Source organism: Peromyscus maniculatus, chromosome 6 (assembly GCF_049852395.1).
Source record: "Peromyscus maniculatus bairdii isolate BWxNUB_F1_BW_parent chromosome 6, HU_Pman_BW_mat_3.1, whole genome shotgun sequence".
Taxonomy (NCBI): Eukaryota; Metazoa; Chordata; class Mammalia; order Rodentia; family Cricetidae; genus Peromyscus; species Peromyscus maniculatus.
This window is the reverse complement of record NC_134857.1, coordinates 84,076,075-84,098,156: the sequence shown is the minus strand read 5'-3', so window position 1 is coordinate 84,098,156 and position 22,082 is coordinate 84,076,075. Positions and strand designations below refer to the sequence as shown.

At 41.1% G+C, this 22,082-nt stretch overlaps 1 protein-coding gene across 4 annotated transcripts in view; it reads left to right on the top strand.

Annotated features, from left to right (window-relative positions):
* The window catches only part of Hipk1 (homeodomain interacting protein kinase 1), a 51,850-nt gene extending 29,909 nt beyond the window's left edge, over positions 1–21,941 (top strand). For 2 of the 4 annotated variants that reach the window (XM_006980801.4, XM_076574746.1), the window contains exons 7-16: positions 251–413; positions 2,012–2,237; positions 6,126–6,247; positions 7,098–7,232; positions 9,786–9,928; positions 10,303–10,485; positions 11,162–11,368; positions 13,672–13,913; positions 16,099–16,229; positions 17,116–21,941. In XM_006980801.4, coding sequence (XP_006980863.2) covers positions 251–413; positions 2,012–2,237; positions 6,126–6,247; positions 7,098–7,232; positions 9,786–9,928; positions 10,303–10,485; positions 11,162–11,368; positions 13,672–13,913; positions 16,099–16,229; positions 17,116–17,604 — 2,041 coding nt within the window. In that variant the 3' untranslated portion in view covers positions 17,605–21,941. Of the gene's footprint in view, positions 1–250; positions 414–2,011; positions 2,238–6,125; positions 6,248–7,097; positions 7,233–9,785; positions 9,929–10,302; positions 10,486–11,161; positions 11,369–13,671; positions 13,914–16,098; positions 16,334–17,115 lie in introns of those variants that run through there. The other 2 variants (XM_076574748.1, XM_076574747.1) reach the window with 2 other exon arrangements.
* The last annotated feature ends 141 nt before the right edge of the window (positions 21,942–22,082 follow it).

The window sequence follows — 22,082 nt, the reverse complement described above, 5'->3', positions numbered from 1 at the left end:
TCTATACAGGGAACGATCAAGTTAGCTGTGACTTCGATGCCTGTGGTTTTGTTTCACTGAAGCCTTTCTCTCTTTCTGAAAACTTGTGTGACTTAAAGAGAGGTCTTTATTTTTCTTCTTCTTACCATAAAAACCCTTGACTCTTTTTTTCCTGAAAATATTTGGAAGAAATACTTTCTTCCATGTATGTTTTGAGTTTTTTATTGTTTAAATTTCAGCGTTCATTCAATAAATTCTCAATCTTTTTCAGTGTTAAGTCTTGTTTCCAGAACATGGAGATCTGCAAGCGGAGGGTTCACATGTATGACACAGTGAGTCAGATCAAGAGTCCCTTCACTACACATGTTGCGCCAAATACAAGCACAAATCTAACCATGAGCTTCAGCAACCAGCTCAACACAGTGCACAATCAGGTACCGAGGGAACGGTTGTGGAAACAAGCCTAAGTGGGGCAGTAAGACAAAGAAAGCGGTCCTTGTGTTGGTTTTTTTGTTGCTTCTTCAGCACTTTCTGTGGGAGGGCCTGGGCAAGATAGCTCCGCAGGTAAAAGTACTTGCCATGCAAGCCTGTTTCAGCATGAGAATTCACAGGTGAAGGAGAAAACTGGTTCCCAAAAGTTGTCCCCAGACTGTAGAACACACATGCCCACACTCATAAGTATTATCACGCACATACACATGCAGTAATAATAAAGGTCAATTATGAGATTCGATCTCCCCTATTAAAAAAGAAAAAAATAATTTTCTACTTGGCAAATGTAATGAAAGACCAACTAGACTGACATACATGTTGTGTCAGTCAGTCCTATGCTGATAGCATTTAACCACAGGCCTACCCCATACCCTTAGAAGTCTGCGTATATGGGCTCTGAATAGGGAATCACTCTTGCTGCTACTTTTACTAAGTTAATCAAATAACCCACTCTTTCCAGTAGGCTTTTACTTTATTCAAGGATTCTTTGAATAGTGATCTTAAAAGGGTGGCATTGTATTTGCTTGCTAATAAATACTTAATCTTTTGTTGTTGTTTCTAAAGATGTAAGCTTCTTAATTTCTTAGTTTTGTCTACCTTTTAAATAGAAATGCTTATGAATTTTAGTGGAATCTCCTATGAAGCAATTTTTGTGCAGAAGTAGCTGAGTTTTATATAGTTACAGCCAGTACAGCACCAAAGAATAACAACTTGCCACTCTTTATGTACTTACTCAACTTCATAGTATTTCTTTATTATTAATTATTTTTACACTGGAGATTGAATCTCAGACCTCTTGTTTGCTAAGCAAACACTGTATTACTGAGCTGTGTATTCCCAGCCTTGGAAAATTTCTTAAGTATGGGCTTAAGTTATTAATTTCTTAAGTTATGGGCTGGCAAGATGGCTCCATTATGAGTAAGGGTGCTTGCTGCCAAGCTTGGCACGTTGAGTTTGATCCCTAGAACCTGTATGGTAGAAGGAGAGCTCCAACTCTCCCTCAAATTGTCCTCTGACTTCCGCTTACATATGGTGCAGTGAATAAGTGTGGTTTTTGTTGGTTTAAGTGCCGAATGTGGTACACACCTTTAATCCTAGGTAGAGGTAGATAGATCTCTGTGAGTTTCAGGCCAGCTTGAGCTACGTCATGAATTTCAGGCCATCCAGGACTACACAGAAAGACCTTGTCTCAAAAAACAATAAAATAAGATAAATCAACTCTTTGTTCTAAGTTTCTTTTTTGAGGCTAGGGATAGCTCAGTTGACACGGTGCTTGCCAGCATGCATAAAGCCCTGGCATTATATCCCCAGCTTGCATAAAGCAAGTGTGGTGGTACCTGCCAATAGATCCCACACTCAGGAGGTGGAGACAGGATCAGGAGTTCATATGGCACTCTTGGATGCATAAGGAGTTTGGTGCCATCCTGGGCTACCTGACACCCAGCCTCAAAAGTTTTTTTCTAAAAAAATTTTAAGGATATATGCATATTGTTTATCTCCATCTTATACTAATGTATGTGTACAATCCTTTTGTTTTTAGGCCAGTGTTCTAGCTTCCAGTTCTACTGCAGCAGCTGCTACTCTTTCTCTGGCTAATTCAGATGTCTCACTGCTAAACTACCAATCAGCTTTGTACCCGTCATCTGCTGCACCAGTTCCTGGAGTTGCCCAGCAGGGGGTTTCTTTACAACCTGGGACCACCCAGATCTGCACTCAGACAGATCCGTTCCAACAAACATTTATAGTATGCCCACCTGCTTTCCAGAGTAAGTTCGGAAACTCTGTCCTCCTTAGTGTTACACTGGACTTGCCCCCTAGGCAGATCGAGTTGTTTAGTTCTGATCTCTGACAAGTTTAAACTCTGATGATGTTGGAATTGGGAGCTATCACAGAGTAGATTTCCTTTTATAGTAATTTTTCTCTAATTATGATACTGCCTGACAGATTAGAGGAACTTGGTTTGTGTTTCCTTAACTGAATTGCCTCATAATGTGTTTGTGCCCATTGAAGCAAAATATCATTTATCTTGTAGAAGCATATATGTCTCAGTATGTGGAATATATACATCTTTAAATTGCTATAATCAGAATTGTTATGTATTGAATCTAATCTCATTCCATTTTAAACTAAAATAAAATGTTATTTTATTATAGGATATAAACAGTTAAGAATATAGAAACTAAAAAATTTCATTCAGAAATACAGACTTATTTTTTAACTGAAAAATTCTACAAGCCAGCTGAAGTACTATGGGGAAGGCATTAAGACATCTGCTTCAGCTTATGACTCATATTCTTCAAACTCCATATTCCAATAAGATTAATTTTCACATTTCCATGCCTCCTTATTTTTTTCATTATTATTTTATAATCCATTCTGTTCAATACCCCTGTCCCTAAAGTATGGGAAATGTGTGTTGATTGTTTTGGTAAGCTATTTGGAAGGTTAAATTATTTTTGAGTCTTTTCTGACAATACACTTGGCTTTTCCTTAGGAAGTCTGTCAGGCCAGTGTAGTGGCTCACATCTTGTAATCCCAACAGGAAGATTGTGGAGCCCGTCAGGCAGTATAGTAAGATGATGTCTTTCAAAAAAAGTAAAAGTAAAAACGATAAGTAAGCCAGACTCAGACAACAAACACCATGTTTTCTCTTATGTATGGACCCTAGATTTAAAATCTTCCCTGACCCTCTGTCCTTCACACTCCCCCTCCATGTGAGTGTGTATTTATATGTGTGTTTGTAGGTCTTCAATTTGGAATGGGATGGTGGTGGGGAGAAGAGACCTTAGGGGAGGTGGCAAGTAGAGAGGGATAATGGAGTACGTGTCATTGGAAAGCAGAGGGGAGACTAGCTGGGAGAGAGAGAACCACCTGCAGGGGAGTGGGGAGGATGAAGGAGAAGAAAGCATCCTGACATGTGGATGAGGACGCCATGATGAAACCCACTACTTTGTATGCGAACCTCAAACACTAAGTTTGAAAAAGAGAAAGAAAAACTTGGTATCACTGTGGGAATAGACCAGGATCTAGGCTTCTCATAGTTTTTTATATAGAAGCAGGTAGCATTTTTATCTTTTTACCTCAGTTCAATATTGATTGTGACTTTTTGTTTGTTTGGTTTCTGACAGAGTCGAAGCAAGCGGAAGGAAATGAGGGGCTGGGGGAGACTGAGAGCTTACCGGGAGGCCAGGAGAGCGATAGCGATGTAAACCAGGGAGAGGCCGCAGGGAGAGCGGAGGAGCAGATTCACAATCCGTAAATGCAAATTTAGCCTAACTTACCAAATTATTTTCTATATGTACCTCTTAGGAGTAATTCTAAACTTTGTATTGTCACAAACTGATGCTTCTATAGAACTTAGAAAATTAGCCATCCCTCCTTCCACCCTTTCCAAAGTAAATTCTGCAGAACAATTCTCAAATGTGAGATTCTGAGGTTCTTCGCTGCTTCTCAGGTGATACTTAGATAAAATAAAAAGAAACTTTTGAGTTTTTTAAGAGAACAAAATGTAAAGTAAGGCAGTAGAGGAGGAATGTGGGGGAACTCATTTTTGTATAATTTGATAAATATATGCTTTGGGGGGAATTTTTCTGCCCAAGAAGTCTAGATAACCTAAGGAAAGGATTTTAAAGTGTTTGGAACCAGAGGGAGTTTGCAAGTGAGGTAGTAATGGTGATGATACCTGAAATACATTATTATATCTGCCAGGCAGTCCGTCTACAGTTGTCAGTTTATTCTCAGGTATGATTGGAACCTAGGCAGTGGGGTTCATCACATATGCATTGAAATATTCCATACTGCCTGTGGTATTTAAACCCAGATAGTTGTGTAAAGTTGTTGGTTGACTTACCAACCTTGGCCATATGCTGATTCTATTTAACAGTCCTCTATTTCAGGTTGCTCACATTTGTATCTTTTACAAAATGGCCTCAGTGTAGTAAGTAAATGCAGCAAATATTTATAGTAATTTACAGTACTGTAAATTACTTCCCATACTACTCCAGTTGACTAGTGTACATATTTTGCCCAGTGGTAACTAGTCTGTAATTTTTCCCCTTTTATTTCATCACTCTGGGAGTCATAGGTGAGCTACTATAGTGAACATTTCCTCCCAAGGTTGCTTCCTCAGTCCCTGCAGCTTTTGGGAAGTTCTTATACAACACTGCCTGGAGTTAGTCATGTACCAGAGACTATAGACAGGAGTTTTGCATGACTTGGCTTTCCTATTGGATAATATTGCCTAAGGTAGCATGGTTGACAATTTTTAAATTTTAATATCCTTATTAGTTGTTATTTTTTATATAAGTAGCACTTTTTTTAAAAAAGTATTTTTAAGCAGTTTTAAATGATTTTACTAGTCACTCTTTGAACATTCCTAGAATACTTTTTTTCTTAATCACAAATTGTTACTAAATTCCTCACAAATTACTGACATAGAAAATTGGAAGATTGACTGAAATTAGCAGTATTATGGTCTATAAATTATGCTCCCTTGGTACTTCAATAGTAATGTTAAGGTAGCAGTAAGGCCAGGGATAATGGTCCACAGCTGTAATCCCAGCATTTGAGAGATGGGAAGAGTAAGAGCACAGCCTTGTGGCTGGTCGGGTACAGAAGAAGGCATTGCTGGCCGAGTGGGGGTGGGCAGAGAGGCAGAGGGAGGTTAACCCTGGTGATAGTTTCAGCATCTTCGAATTGAAGTGCTTGTGTCTTCACTCAGTAGAATGCAAGCATTAGTATAGGAGGCATGACAGGGGTTTCAACTCTAGTGAAAGTGCTGATCGGAGGGTAAGAAGGCATAGGAAATCCTCCAGGGCTCTTTAGTCTCGACAAAAAGACTTGACAGAAAGCACAGGACGTTGCTGTTGACAGGAAGTAGTTATTTGATGTTTATGACAAAAGCATAATAAATTGAGATAAGACCCGGGCACTGTTTTCCAGCAGCAGGTCATTTCCGCAGCTGCCCCTTCACTAGAAGAGTCAGATGAGGAAGCTACCAACAAGAACGGGCTTCTAGAATCAGAAGTAGGCTTCTCTAAGCCAACATGCCTATTATTCTAGCCATTAGTTCTTCATTTTCTGTTGGCTTTACTTTTATCTTTAGATACAACATGTGACTAATTTTTGAACTAGGTTATATTTTTTGAGGAGGAAACTATTGTTTAAATTATTCTACACAAGAGGGTGATAGGTTATAAATTCTTGAGGAATAGCTATGGTCGAGTCTCTGTTTTTGATAGATTACAGTCTTAAAAGCACTGTCTGCCTCACCCACTCCCCTAGTGACTGAGAGATCAATGTGACTTAGAGTGGAAATGGTTTGGCTTTTGCCTGTACTGATAATGGGGATGTAATAGTATTGTAACATTAAGAGTTGACATTCCCCTAAGCCAGCCGTCCCTGTATGAAATGCCTTTGCACTAATTTAACCTGAAGGGAACAGAGCCTCCTTTTCTTACTCCAATGACTTCTGTGAATGAAAGGGCTTTGTCTTAAGTGTCTAGAATAAAAACCTGAGAGATGGAAAAAAGCTAAAAGTACCCCTCCTCCAACCACCACCACCACCACCACCACCACCACCACCACCACCACCACCCACCCACAGTATTCTTAGACCCAGCAAAGCAACTTAGCTGTGATGTTTTTTCCACCAGCTGGGCTCCAAGCAACAACAAAACATTCTGGATTCCCTGTGAGGATGGATAATGCTGTGCCAATTGTACCCCAGGCGCCCGCTGCCCAGCCACTGCAGATCCAGTCAGGAGTACTTACTCAGGTAAAAGCCAGAACAGTGTGCTCAATGTCGCTGAAGTGCTATGGAGAATCGGATATTTTACCCTGAAAAGGGGGGAGAAAGGTATTTGCTTTGACGATAAGATCTTTCTTGCTCATGATTCAGAGGTCTTAAAATGAAGCATCTATGCTAGAACAGAATACTTATTCCTGTCTTTTGCAACTCTTCCATTATTTCCTTAGACTGGTAGAGATGACGTATTAGACTTGAGAAATGGTCAGGATAGTAAACATTCATAAGTTTTTTGCTGTAAAATTAGGGTTTCATTCTTGCCCTTTGGTGTCCTTTTCTGTTTAGTCTTAGAATTTTCTCACAGTTAAGGCTAGATCACATCAGGCTACCTCCTAAAAGATGGTCCTTCATTCTATGTGTTTAGTAGAAAAACTTTAAAGTGTTCTATTTGCCAGATGATTGAGAAACTAAGGTCATAGACAAAGTCATGAAGGATTTGTATGGCATACAATGTTATACTTTGAATTCTGTATGTTAATGTCTGTGGCCATGACATAGAAGAAATTCTCAAACCCAAAACTTATTTTGTGAGTAGGAAGAAGATTTCTTCATAAATGAAATGCCTATATTTTATAGAATGGATGCTCTGAGTCTGGTCCAAGAAAGATTCCTACACCTTTTTGCCTGATACCATTGACTTTTGGCCTAGTGGGCCAAAGCTGCACACAGCTGAGAGGGGAAGTTGTGTTTGATAGATGCCATTCAGGCGATAGAGAATTAGTTCATTGTCAGTAATAACCTGGGGGGAATGAGAGCCCTTCTGAATCCAGATAAGCTGCCTCGGTGTTCATTTCACTCACCTGCCTGATCTACATTTCAGGGAAGCTGTACACCACTAATGGTAGCAACTCTCCATCCTCAAGTAGCCACCATCACACCGCAGTATGCGGTGCCCTTTACCCTGAGCTGCGCAGCCGGCCGGCCGGCGCTGGTTGAACAGACTGCTGCTGTACTGGTAATTCCCTCACTTGATTGTGTTACTAACGGAGTTTCTTTGGTTTCTTTCTTTTTTATTTTTTTCCTGTTTGTTTTTGTTCTGTTCTGGTTTTCTCATTAAACAAAACAAAACAAAACAGAACTAGCTTAGTCTTTGCAGAGGGCATGGAAGCATGTGCCATCTTGTGGCTGTGTTCTTGCTACATCTTTAATGTCTCATTATTTCCTCCCCAATAGTTTTTGAAGCACTGTTTGACTCTGAGGATCAGTGTGGTTCTTCTTTGCCAGCCTAGTGTGGTTAAAGCTCTCTGTGTAGCCTCAGGAGAGCATCAATACTCTGACCTGTTTCTGCTCTCTTATCTTTGACCCTTGAGATCTTGAGATTGAAGAAAATGGCCTTCCATTTGGCCCTGCCACAGGTATCCAGATGCCAGACTTTGAACTCCCTGTCAAGCTAGCTGCCCCTTTTGTTATTTTAATCTTCTAAAACTTTTGTGTATACAGAAATGTTTACAATGGTCCTAAGATACTGTTTTATCATTAACATTAACTTCCTTCTGTGACTGTCTGAAGATAGTGCTTTTGGCATTCATGATCCGTGGTGCCTTTTATCTTCCATTTGAAGATGTTCCCTTTAAAATACACTTATAGATCATATTGCTGATCGAAATTAAAAGTGAACTTATTTGTAGGAATGTTTTTGAGAAAAGATTTTACAAATAAATTCTAATATAAAGATGGAAGTATGGCTGACAAACTTGCAAATACAGACAGTACCTTTGTTATTAGAAGTCCTGAGGGGGAGTCAGTGCAGATAGCTGCAATTGTAGGTGAGTCCAGCTTAGAGATGGGAAAACAAATATGGCTTAGCTTTGAAGTCCATTTCATGATTTGTAACCTTCAGAGTGAGTTTGGATGTGTTTTGTTTTGGCTTATTTGGGCAAGTTAGAATTGTTTATTTTAAATTCAGCATTTCATTATTTGAAATGTACAATTAGTTAAGCCTCTCTAAGCCTAACTGATAGTGTTGAATCTCCTTGTACTTCTTATCTTTCACAGTGGATTTAAATTTTTGGTTATCTCTCAAGTATTCATGAATGAAAACAGGAAACATACTTGGATGGAACTTGTTTGGTTTTCAGTTTCAAAGTCTTTGCCACCTATGGATTGTTTCACACGCATAAAGCCCAAGTGCTAGGGAGTCAGATGATAGAGTTCCAGCGTGGGTGGCCCACATTTTAACTTGCTCACTTGTAGTTTTGAGATTGGACATGTCAGTTGACCCTTCACCTTTGCTGCTCTTTTAAGTTTGCTCTAGCCATTTGTTAAGCTTTGCATATTTTTGTTCTTCCTCTGTCAAAACAGTTCGTCGCTTGGAACGCCAGATTTCTGCCTCACATTGGAATGTTATTTCTTGCTTTGTATTAAACTACATGCTTTGTCTTGTGCAGGTGTTGGCTTATGGAAAGACGCATGGTGTGACTTAACATCTTCTCTTGTTTTCTGTTCTGTTCTGTTTCGTTTTCAATTCTGCGTATGATAGCAGACGTGTTTGCAGTTTCTCTGCTCAGAGGGCTTCTTGTTTGGAACCAGTATTTGTAACAAGTGGATCTGTTACTTGCAGAAATATTTTTAAAACTGTTTTGATAGCCTTGCAACTTGAAATTCATGAAATAGAACCATATGTACCCTAGTAGGTAGTTGCATTACTGAACTCAGGTTTAAAAAGGAAACTTCCAAATCTGTTATATATTTTTGCAGAAAATGCCAGAGTTTCTGTAAGAAGTACAGAAAACATATTTTGTTACTCAGTCTATCATAAGCACAGTCATTGTTTCTTAAAAACTAGGGAGCACCCTATTTTTCTGTAGTGATTAGTTTTGTGTTAAAATACATTTTACAAATGATACATAAAACAGATAATTTTTGGCAACTTTTAAGAATAATGTGGTGCTTTTAAAATTATTTTTAAAAATGTTTGCTCATTGACTTAATTTTTTATTCTATCATATAGCTATAAATATTATTGTTAGTCCTTTTGCTGCCATAAGCTTATTTACCAAAGGATTTGGTATTTGGTCATCCATGTCTGCTGTGTTTTCTACCCTTCTAACAAAGGGAGCAATTCTGCCCTATATTTTATGGGTTGAATTGAATTGTTGTCTTAATCTGATTGGCCTTCACATTTTAGGATTTCTATTTTTTAATCCTGAGAGAGCCCTCTCAACCCTTCCTACGGATGTATTTTATAGGCTTTTATTCACCAAGGTTTACCTGAACCTTCAGGTTTCTTTTCTCACGGCACAGAAACCTCTACCTGCAGGGCCCTTTGTTTCTTGGTGCCTGCTGGTCAGGTTATGGTGACAGCAAAGGAGAGCAGCTTGCTGCTTCTCTCTTACAACTCCTGTCAGCCCTCTGCACCGTCTGTCTTTCTTTTTTTCTCTTATCTCTGCAAGTTAACAATCTACAAACATTTTTTTTTTAAGATACAAATATTTCTTTCATCTGAAAAACAAAATAAAAAGCTAAGGATGAGTCAAGTCCGGATCTTTCTATGTGTGTTTCCTTGCAGCAAGCCTGGCCTGGAGGAACACAACAAATCCTCCTCCCTTCAACTTGGCAGCAGTTGCCCGGGGTAGCTCTCCACAACTCCGTCCAGCCTACTGCAGTGATTCCAGAGGCCATGGGGAGTAGTCAGCAGCTAGCAGACTGGAGGCAAGCACCCTCTCTTTCTCTGGGAAATGGGTGTGGGTAGGATCCTGTGGAGTAGGGACACTTGCTAGGAAGAGACTAGAAAGAGAATGAGGGACATTTTACACTTGAAATCCTTTGAGAAAAGGACTCACGAGTCTAAAAAAGGAATCATAGGAAAATGCAGGTTCTGTGGTCAGGAATCATGTACTTCACATTTAAGCAAAGCCTTAAGTGATTAGAGAGAACATAGTGAGCTCTTAAAGCCTTATAATCCTGGTGACTAATTGTAAAAGTAAGACACAGCTGTGCTTAGTGTCTTAATCTCTCTAGTTTTTAAAACCCTGGATTTTAAGTGGTATGGGGAATCACTCTTGTGTTTCCATATGTTGGTACAGGAACGCCCACTCTCATGGCAACCAGTACAGCACTATCATGCAGCAGCCATCTTTGCTGACCAACCACGTGACGCTGGCCACTGCTCAGCCTCTGAATGTTGGTGTTGCCCATGTTGTCAGGCAACAACAATCTAGTTCCCTCCCTTCAAAGAAGAATAAGCAGTCTGCTCCAGTCTCGTCCAAGTAAGTCTGTGTTAGAGCTTAGGGTTAAGGCTTTGAGAGTGTGTTGTCCAGCACTCAGGGTGTTGCAGTATATAGGCATTTGGGGTGTGAAGCACCTGCCAAATTGAGCATGAGCTGACCTTTTCATCTGAGCAGATGTGTCCTCGATATGATCATCCTTTATCTCTGCTGTCACTGTGAACCTGGGCCACCTTTATAATAGTTTAATTTTTTGTTACATTTACTATTTGTGTGAGTGGTGTTGGGGGTGGGGGGGTTGTGCTCATGTGATGTGCATGCCTTGGCAGATATATGTAAGTCAGAAGACCAAGTCCAGGAGTCAGTTCTCTCCCACCATATCAGTCCCTGCAATTAAACTCAGGTCATCAGACTTTACCCACTGAGCCATCTGGCCAGACATGTTTTCATTTTTCTGCCTACGTTTTACAGAGTGAAGCTTAACCTGGGGACAAAGGTGCATATAAATGTAAATTCTTTTATATTTTGCTGTTCTTATCCTTAGAAGCATTGGCCAGAATCATTAATTTTTCATTAGAACTTTTATAGCTAAATGTGTTACCTTAATGATTAGGTAAAAAAAGAACCAGAAAGCAATTAGAAAGTCAAAGGAAAAGATGTACAGTTGGGAGGGTAAGGGCAAGGACCAAATGTCTTAACTTGTGAACTTCTTCTACAGATCCTCTCTGGAAGTTCTGCCTTCCCAAGTTTATTCTCTGGTCGGGAGTAGTCCTCTGCGTACCACATCTTCTTATAATTCCCTAGTCCCTGTCCAAGATCAGCATCAGCCAATCATCATTCCAGACACCCCCAGCCCCCCTGTGAGCGTCATCACTATCCGGAGTGACACTGATGAAGAAGAGGACAACAAATATAAGCCCAACAGGTAAGCCAGGCAGTGGTTGCCAGCTATTGTCTGTCTTCGACTGTTAATGTCAGTATACCCTTGGTCTTTGACTGACAGCTTTATTCAAGGGCAATTTTGACTGAAAAAACAAAAAGAACAAACAAAAAGTAAGTTGTAAGCATGTCAGTCAAATTCAGAAGTTCTCGAAATTGAGCCCTATCAAGCTTTCTGTAATGCTATTCATCAAATAAATCAGTCTTTCAGACACATTAGAGAGCAGTTTGCTATGGCTACTCTGGCTTGAAATCCATGTTAAACTACAGATATGATCCTTGCCTTCAGGGAGCTCTCCCGAAAACGAGCCATAACAGGAGTGTATGAAGAACAGTTCATTGGAATGAATAGGTAGATTATTTGAAACTCATATATAGCTTAATCTGGGAAGGCTGTGTTGGGAAAGGTAGGAAGGACCTTTCCCCTTGTGTGGTCTGAAAGCTGAAGAACTTAAATATCAGCAGCTTATTTCCTTGTATCCTAGCATTTTTGCAAGTGTATTAGTTATTTTTGTGTTGTGATTGAACACCATGACAAAAATCAACTTAGGGCTAAAATGGTACATTTTGGCTTAGAGTTTCAGAGAGGATAATGTGGTCATTTTGTCATGGTTTGAAGACGCGAAGCAAGGCAGGAGTGTGGACGAACAGGAAGCTGGCTTGATCCGCAGAGAGGAACAGGAAGTGAGGCCAGGCTATAAAATGTTAAAGCCTGCTCCAGTGGTGTGCTTTCTCTAGCAAAGCTCCACCTCGTAAAGGTTCTATATAACCTTCCCACACACGGCCATCAACTGGGAACCAACCCCTTATTCAAGCCGCATCATCAAGTCCTTAACTAGGCAGTTTACTGCAGGGAACCAGTAAGTTTAGGAAATATACAACATACCTTCCTCTTAGTGTGCATGGCTTATGCGTTGATTGATCTGTTGTTACATTCTTCATAGAGCTTTTAGTGTTAGGTGTAACCTGTGGTGATACATTGTCGATCAACAATAACCTTTTACCTATGACTCACATATGAAATTAAATTAAGAGACTAAAGAGTTATAACTGAGGGTTAAAGCTTTATTTCCAGGTTTGGTGCCACATGTCTTTGATCCCAGCACTCAGGAGGCAGAGGCAGGCAGGTCTCTATGATGAGTTCGAAGTCAACCTAATCTACATTGCAATTTTTAGCCAGCCAAAGGGTTGCTACACAGTGAGACCCTGCCTTAAAAAAATGTATGAATAAACAAATAAGTAAATAAAATAAAGATTTGTTATATATTTATTATCATGTGTGTATGGGTTCGGGTCCCTGTGGAGACTGAAGGAGAACATGGAATCCCTTTAAGCTAATTTACGGTGGTCATGCGCTGCCTGACTTCAGTGCTGGAGACTGAACTCTAGACCCGAAGGAGCAGCACGCACACTCAGTGAGCCATCTCCCCACCTGCTAAGGGGTTTGAAGGGACTTAGCAAAACAAAGTTAGAAAGCATTTGGAGCCTTTAGTTCAAAAGGACCGTATGAAAGAGGGTAAACTGCAAGTCAGGTTTTGAGAGTGGTCAGTGAACTGATTTGGGGAAAAGAAAAACACAAAACCTGCTAACAGGGTAATAGCAAAAATTATATATGAGGTATAGCCAGCATGATTTCTTTGACTGAAGCCAATCCTGTTAAAAAAACAAGGAAGCTGAAGATGCTAAAGTGAGAGTCATGAAGGAATCTTTCTTCATAACTCTGTGAGGCTGGGCGTGGTAGTACAGTACACACCTGTTATTCCAGTATTTGGGAAGCAGAGGCAGGAGGAGTTTGAGTTTCTGGCCATACTGGGCTACGTAGCAAGACTCTGCCTTAAAGAAACGAAAAACAAAAACAAAACCTAGAGTGAGAAGTTAGATTAAAGATAGTCTAAGAAAATGATAAAGGAGAAAAAGCGGTGCTTGAAGAATATTATTGAAAGAACTATAAATGAATAACTAAGAGGCAACATGGAGTAGTTGTGGACTTCAGAATCGTTGTGTCCTGGGTCTGAGTGCTGTCTTTACTGTTTATTCTTTGTGTAACCTTGAATGAGTCCCTTTTAATTTAATTTCCTTATCTACAAGATGGGGTAATAGTACCTATTGTGCAGAGTTGAGAAGATCCCCTGGCTCGTATAGTATGTGAAAACAGTGCTGATGCAGACAGAGTAAATGTGTCTCAGCCATTTGCTGTTGGAGTTACTGTCCTCATTGTTAGGAGAGAACCACAGACCATGGAGACACATGCCTAAAAGGGCAGTTATAATCGTATTTTCTTCTCCTCAGCTCGGGCCTGAAGGCGAGGTCTAATGTCATCAGTTACGTGACTGTCAATGACTCTCCAGATTCTGACTCTTCCCTGAGCAGCCCATATTCCACTGACACTCTGGGTGCTCTCCGGGGCAACAGTGGGCCACTTCCGGAAGGACCTGGCAGAACTGCCACAGACGGCACTGGCACCCGTACCATCATTGTGCCTCCATTGAAAACACAGCTTGGCGACTGCACTGTAGCAACCCAGGCCTCAGGTAAGAGGGGTCTTAGCAGTTAGCGCTGAATTTCCCTTGGATGTGTGTATGTTTAATATTTAGTTGTACTATGCCAGTGGTTAGGACTAAGCATAGATATTCTTAAATAGTGCTTAATTCAGAATCAGTTCCCTGTAACAGTCAAGTGTGTTTGTATCAATTTATCTTCCTACATTTATTTGCTTGGGTTAATATGATAATAAGGTTGTGTTTGGTGTCAGTATAATGTTTTAGATATCGTCCCACCTCTGGTGGGAAAAAGTTAATAAGACATATCTTAAATAGCAGAAAGAATCTAGTAAGCAGTTTGACCTGCTACAGGTCATTTGGATTTGATGATCTAGAATAGGAAGGACTTGATAATATTAAAGATGACCGAGCTGGAAATGGCTTAGTGGTTAAGAGTGCTTGCTATTCTTCCAGAAGGCCTGAATTTGGTTCCTAGTACCCACATCACACAGCATACAACTACCTACATAATTCCAGCTCTAGGGGAAACAACCACCTTCTGGACTCTGGACACCCTCACACATAGACACACACACACACACACACACACACACACACACACACACACACACACACACACACGCGCGCATAGAAATAAAATCAATCTTTTTTTAAAAATGACTTTAACATGCCCTGTAGACTTTCAGTCATAGCATAGCAGAGGTACCTGGTTAGTTTCATTTTGACCTAATTCCCTCCATCGATTTTGCTGTTGGGTATTGAGCTTAGGACCTTAATTTAGTTGTTGTGTTAGTTGTGCAGTAACAAGTTCTGATTTCATAACAGAAGCTTTCTTTTACTCATACGACTTCCCACTGCAAGTGTGCCTGGTTGCTAGGCTAACATGGAGTTAAGGACCAGAACCTTGGAATTCTTAGCATCCTATCAGAAGTTTGCAGGAGACAACCTTTCTTAACCTCTCAATGCAAAGAGACCCCGGAAAGACAGTCTTGTTAGGCAGCAGCGTCCTATTGGCAACTTGATTACAAAGGAAGGGTGTTGTTTTAACTTAGGCACAGTGGCTAGACCCTAATCTATTGCTATTTCAGCTGGCATTGCAACTCCGCAGTTAACCGGCCTGCTTCTCTGCAGCCGCCTGGCTGCTCAGGCCACAGCCTGGCGGGAGTTCTGTTCCTGCAGGCACTGGCTTTGTCACTGCCGCTAAAGCAAAAAGCTAACTTCTCTCCTTGCTGGCATCTCCAAAAGCCCTGTGCTTCTGCTCCACCAAACCAAAAAAAAAAAACCAACCAAACAAACAAAAACAAAAAACTGCATCACTCCAAATCCATCCCTATTGCTTCCTGTGTCTCTGTCTCTCCCAGATGTTCTCTGATTATTTTCTGTCAGCTAGTTGCTAACTCAGCCTCCTGACCCAAGGTTAATTTAACACAGTGCAAACCGGGGGCTCACAATGTGAGCGAGTATCCCCCAGCAGAAGGGTAGGGATGGCTTTTAGTGTTAGAATAGCCCTCTGTGTCTTACACATAAATAGTATTTTATTATGGGTTATAGGCCATAAGGGGGTTCTGATTTAAGAACTAGTGTTAAGTCAAGATGCTTCTCTCCTTCACAAAGATAGTCAGCTGCCTTGGAGACAAGGTAGAACATCCAGATACCAGGTTTCTGAATATAATTATTCAGACTTAAGCATGAATAATATTGATCCCTAATAATGTAGTCCACATTCCAGTTTTCCTACAGGGAACACAGAAAGAAGCCAACTTTTTTATTCTTCTATCCTTTAATTTCTTAGAATGTGTAGACATACCTCAAAGGACAGAATTTTGCCTTTGGCTTAGACTCTTTGGACCTTTAAATATTCTAAGAATTACAAATATCTTTCGGAACTTCCCATTGTCATTTATTTCTTTAATCCCATTCCTACCTAAGACTATAGGTTCATTGGGGATACAGAGTGTGTCTCCTCTGTTTTTCTAGTGTTTCCTTATATGTAATAGGAGATTAGATAATTTTACTTAAGTGATCACTGAAGGGTCTTTGGGCATTGTGGCAAGACAGAAAAGGAATGGCTAATACAGTTTCTGTTGTTCTGGCACAAATGTGATTAAGGAAGTAAGGGACACTAAGACCTTAGCTCTTGCAGACCACAGACAAACGTGGACTTACGTGAGACTCTAAGGTTAGGTCAGTGATGCTAACTTGGACTCCTTTTCAGGTCTCCTTAGCAGTAAGACCAAGCCAGTGGCCTCCGTGAGTGGGCAGTCATCTGGATGCTGTATTACCCCCACAGGGTCCCGAGCTCAGCGAGGGGGGACCAGCGCGGTGCAGCCACTCAACCTTAGCCAGGTAAGCGCTAGGGGCTGCTACCTTGTGTTTGAGTTCTCCCCTGTCGTTCCTCTCTGGAGAACCTTGCTTCTGGCTGGACTGCTGAATAAAGCCAAATGAAGCTCCTTTTGTGTCAGACATCTGGTGTTGTGTGGCCTGCGTCGTACCTGCATGTGCTACATCTCTTCATTTGATCTGTGAGTGTGTTTGCTGTGTACTGCACCACCATACGTGCTTTGGGACCAGAGTCTCTTCCTTTATCTCCAGGCCATAAATAACTTGAGCCTTATACTGTTTACCTGAGTCAAGACAGAGAAGCCACCTAAATCATCTGGTTCTAATCCTGCCCTGCCATGTGATCCTCTGATGGGATAGTAAGGTGTACTCTATTCCATTTCTGTTCCCTCTGTTCTCAACCAAACTTGGGTGCTCCTGTCAGAAGGAGGGTTTAGCCGTGTGGGGGAGAGAGTAGAGAGCACATGCAGGTGCAGATGGCAACTGAGTCAGTGCGTGTACTTGAGTTCCACACTGTGAGAGGGCTGTGGAAAGCTTAGAGGAGAGCAGAAGAAGACAGCAGGAAAGGCTAAAGAAAAGCCACTGCCTCCAGGATAGCTGTGTTAAGTTAACAACAGTAACAGGGCATGGCCACCCCTGTGAACTCAAGATTCTCCACTTCCTCTCATGCTGTCATGCTCAGGAGCAAACCGTTGCCTTCTTGGACAGAGTTAGGATCTGTTCTTCCAAGAGGCAGGGGCATAGTTGACTATCTTCTAACAGCATCGATTGCCGGTTTGGGGGACTCTGTTCCAAGGCAGTCCAGAAACAGTACCCGTCAGAGCCTCAAGGCCTTTGGTGCTATGAACCAGAGTGACCTCAAGATTCCTCACTCCCTTCTTCCTCCTTCCAGAACCAGCAGCCATCGTCAGCTCCAACCTCGCAGGAAAGAAGCAGCAATCCTGCTCCCCGCAGGCAGCAGGCATTTGTGGCCCCGCTCTCCCAAGCCCCCTACGCCTTCCAGCATGGCAGCCCACTGCACTCGACGGGGCACCCACACTTGGCCCCAGCCCCTGCTCACCTGCCAAGCCAGCCTCACCTGTATACGTATGCTGCTCCCACTTCTGCCGCTGCGCTGGGTTCCACAAGTTCCATTGCTCATCTTTTCTCCCCCCAGGGTTCCTCGAGGCATGCTGCAGCTTATACCACTCACCCTAGCACTCTGGTGCACCAGGTTCCTGTCAGTGTTGGGCCTAGCCTCCTCACTTCTGCCAGCGTGGCCCCTGCTCAGTACCAACACCAGTTTGCCACGCAGTCCTACATTGGGTCTTCCCGAGGCTCAACCATTTACACTGGGTACCCGCTGAGTCCTACCAAGATCAGTCAGTATTCTTATTTGTAGTAGATGAGCACCAGGGAGGCTTCATGGCTGCCTGCAAATGGCCCTGAGTTCTTAATGGGCTCGGGCGAGCACCTCCATTATCTCCTCTTGAAAGTTCCTAGCCCCAGCCCATTCTGCAGGCCACTGGAGCCGAAGGCTTTTCTCTGGGGACCTGCTCTCAATGCTGACTGCATTGGTGTAGTCTCCCGAGTCGGCCCTGTTTTTAATTCTTTGTTCTTGTGACAGCAGTTTTGGACTTTGGAAGAGCTCAGAAGCCCATCTTCTGCAGTTACCAAGGAAGAAAGATCATTCTGAAGTTACCCTCTGACATCCATTTTGTCTTTTTGACTTGATTTCTATAAATGCTTTTAAAAACAAGTGAAGCCCTTTGTTACTTAACTTTCTTGTATTAAGATTGCTGGTCAGAGGAAAAATGCTGATAGAAGGATTTGAAATCTTGTAAGAGATGAGAAGAAGTCATTACTTGTTTGTTTAAAAAAAATAAGACTTCTTGCCTTTTTATTTTAAAAGCAGCTTATGCAAGGCTGTACATTTCCTGTCAGGCATTTCTCCTCAAAGTTGATCTTTGTAATGATACATTGAAACTTAAAGTGATTTAGTTATTCTTTTCATGTTATGTTTTCTTATTGGGCAGTTATTACTACTTTTGGCAAAAGTGGCTAAGTATTGAAATGTTTGCAGTTTCTTCTGTGTTCATTACAGAGTGGTGTTAAAAAGGCAGCCCACCACTTGCTGGACCACAGTGAGAGGATCTGTGCCCACCAAGGATTCTTTTTAAATGAAGCACCATGAATTCTTCCTTAGATTATTTTTTTAAAGTCCTTCTTCTCTCTGTGGTTGGTTCAACTTAAATTCTTAAATTCTCTTACTAGAAAAGCCAGTGAGGTGATGTGTATGATGGTAGTTATTTTTGTTTGTTTTTGGGTTTTTTTTTTTTGGTTTTTTTTTTTTTTTTTTGGTTTTTGTTTTTGATGTTTGCATACAGTAGAATGCAGAATCTTTCTAGAATGAGATACTGGCACTGGTGAGCTTTGCCTAAGATTTCTATGAATTTTCACTAACACACCTCTGTGTTTTCCTCATCTCTCCCTTCTGTCTCATGTGACTTATTTGAGGGGAAGCTAAAGAAACTAAAACCAGATTAAGTTGTGTATAGCTTTTCTACTTTAAAGTAGCTTCCTTTGTATGCCAACAGCAAACTGAATGCTCTCTTATTGACTTATATAATAAGTGCATGTAGGAACTGCAAAAAATATTTTAAAAGTTTATTACTGAATTTAAAAATATTTTAGAAGTTTTGTAATGGTGGTGTTTTAATATTTTGCATAATTAAATATGTACATATTGATTAGAAAAATATAACAATTTTTCCTCTAACCCAAAATGTTATTTGTAATCAACTGTGTAGTGATTACACTTGAATTGTGTATTTAGTGTGTATCTGATCCTCCAGTGTTACCCCGGAGATGGATTATGTCTCCATTGTATTTAAACCAAAATGAACTGATACTTGTTGGAATGTATGTGAACTAATTGCAATTATATTAGAGCATATTACTGTAGTGCTGAGTGAGCAGGGGCATTGCCTGCAAGGAGAGGAGACCCTTGGGATTGTTTTGCACAGGTGTGTCTGGTGAGGAGTTGTTCAGTGTGTGTCTTTTCCTTCCCCCTCTCCTCTCTTCCCTTATTGTAGTGCCTTATATGATAATGTAGTGGTTAATAGAGTTTACAGTGAGCTTGCCTTAGGATGGACCAGCAAGCCCCAGCGGACCCCAAGCTGTCTGTCCACTGGGATTTAACAGAACAGGTTTAGTAGCTGTGTTGTGTAAATGCATTGTTCTCAGTCTCCCTGCCAACAGTGAAAAATCAAAACAGCAGCTTTCCTTCTTGACTGCCACTTGTGTCCCGTTCCATTTTGGATCCTTAGCTCAGTTCTCATGGAAGCATTCCCCTGTGTGGCTCTCTCACTGTGCCTTGCTACCTGGCTTCAGTAAGAGTTCAGGGAGCAGGTTAGAGCAGTGAAGCCAGCACTAAATATGCATATTTGAAAGTAAGTGCAATCACTTAGGATGGGGTTTCTTTTTCTCTTTCCCCGTGTGGTAGTCCTTCCTGCGCATAGGTGACCTTACTAGTAAACTGTTTGCTTGTTTTGTTAAGAGCATGTAACAGATGTGTTTATACCAAAGAGCCTGTTGTATTGCTTAACATGTCCCCATACTATGAAGAGGGTTTTGTAGAACTACTGGTGACAAGAAGCTCACAGAAAGGCTTCTGAATCAGTGAAGAATATTAAAAAGAAGCCAAAGCCTCTTGAGTCACCAAGGTTTTTGAGGTTTCTTTGTAACAACACAAGTACATTCTTGGGGCCCTTCAAACTGTGAAATTGTCCTAGTATTCAACTCCTCCATGGATTTGGGTCAAGTTGAAGGTACTGGGAATGAGGACATTCCTGCCCACGAAGGATGTGCGGGGAGAAGGTTAACCCTAAGCTACAGATGTGTTCCACCAGAATTGAAAGTTACATTTGAATGATAATTCTAGGATTGGTTCGGTATAGAGATGGTGTCAGGGAGGTGCAGGACGGAGATGGGAGATTTCATGGAGCCTGGTCAGCAAGCTCTGCACCAGGTGAAACACCGAGGAGCTGTCAGCGAATTTGGAGTTTCTTCATCATGGGGAGTGAGAGTTTCCAGGGCGGGGCAGGTAGTCAGTACAGCCTGCCAGGAACATGGTGTATTTTCGTCTTTTCTTTAATCATTATATTAAGCTGTGCGTTGAGCAGTCTGTTGGTTGAGATAACCACGCATTTGTGTAGTTTGTCACTAGTGTGAAACAGTTTAAGTCAGTGTGTGTGTGATCTTTGTGTCTCCTTTTCCCCAAGCATCTGGTTTTCTTGTTTAAATACAGTTCTAGTTTCTAGTTGGAACATTTTTGTACTTTATCTTTCCTCAGCAAGGGAGAAAATTTTATTGTTTTTGTAGGAATGAGATGCAGGGAAAAAGCAAACCAACCCCTTCCCTGCCCCTCATCCAATCAGCAGTTACTGAAGATGGGAGTCTTAAGTCCATGGGAAAAGAGGATGCCCGAGTGCTTGCATCATCACCTCTAACATCTGGCTATAAAGTGTGACTTTACAGGCTTGGCAGTTGTCAGTCTACAAACTGACATTTCCCATTTCCCAAGATAACCCACCTCTGCTGAGTGTGTATGTGCTGGGCGTGGTTTTACATTCATTCTGTCCTGGGGCTTAAACAGGGACTGCCTGCCCTGCTGGCAAGGAAGGAAGCCCTGTGAATATAGTGAACAGCTGACCTGAGTCAGCATTGCCTGACCTTGGACCAGCTTACGGCTTTAAACCCTCTCTTAGAACTTGCCTTTCCAGCTTCTCTCTTTCCAGATGAGAGGAAGTAGAAAGGGTTGCTTAGAGCCACCTAGGCACACCAGGACATGTAATCACTCCAGAGTTCCCAGTCACTCCTAGGAGTTGGTTATCATTGATTGTCATGTTCAGCTGAAATGCCAACCCCAGGAGTAAGAACCCCATTTCAAACAATTCTGGCCTTTCAGAGCCTGCTTTTGTGGTTGCTCATCCACTATCCTCCACTAGAGGGGCTTAGCTTGACTGCCCTTAGCCAGGCAAGCACAGAAGTTTGTGTTTTATTCTGCATTACTATGCAGAGATCTGCTAGTTGAGATGGTTTGTTTTAGGATAGGAAATGAAATTGCCTCTCAGTGACAGGAACGGCCGAGCCTGCTTTGTGTTTTGACTTTTTTTTTTTAACTGATGGATGGTGCAGCATGTCTCCATGTCTCCATGGTTGTTTGTTGCTAAACTTTATATAATGTGTGGTTTCAATTCAGCTTGAAAAATAATCTCACTATATGTAGCAGTACATTATATGTACATTATATGTAATGTTAGTATTTCTGCTTTGAATCCTTGATATTGCAATGGAATTCCTACTTTATTAAATGTATTTGATATGCTAGTTACTGTGTGTGATTTAAACTTCTTTTCCTTTCTCCCTTTCCTGGTTGTGTGCTTCCTTTTACAACAAGCTTCTAGAAACAGGTAGTTCTGAGAATTACTGAGCTGTGTTTGTAATGCAGGTATACTTAGGGAGTATGTAAAATAATCATTTTAACAAAAGAAATAGCTATTTAAAATTTAATACTAACTATGGGGAAAGGGTCCATTGTGTAAAACATAGTTTATCTTTGGATTCAATGTTTGTCTTTGGTTTTACAAAGTAGCTTGTATTTTCAGTATTTTCTACATAATATGGTAAAAAGTAGAGCAATTGCAATGCATCAATAAAATGGGTAAATTTTCTGACTGTGGCTGTTTTTACTTCTGATTAGGGCATAAAGGAGATCAATAAATAGCATCTTTGGAGTGACTAAACATACTATTTGAAGATGAGTAGAATACTATCACATTAGAATAACTTTGTACCAGGCTCCAAAATGGAAATGAA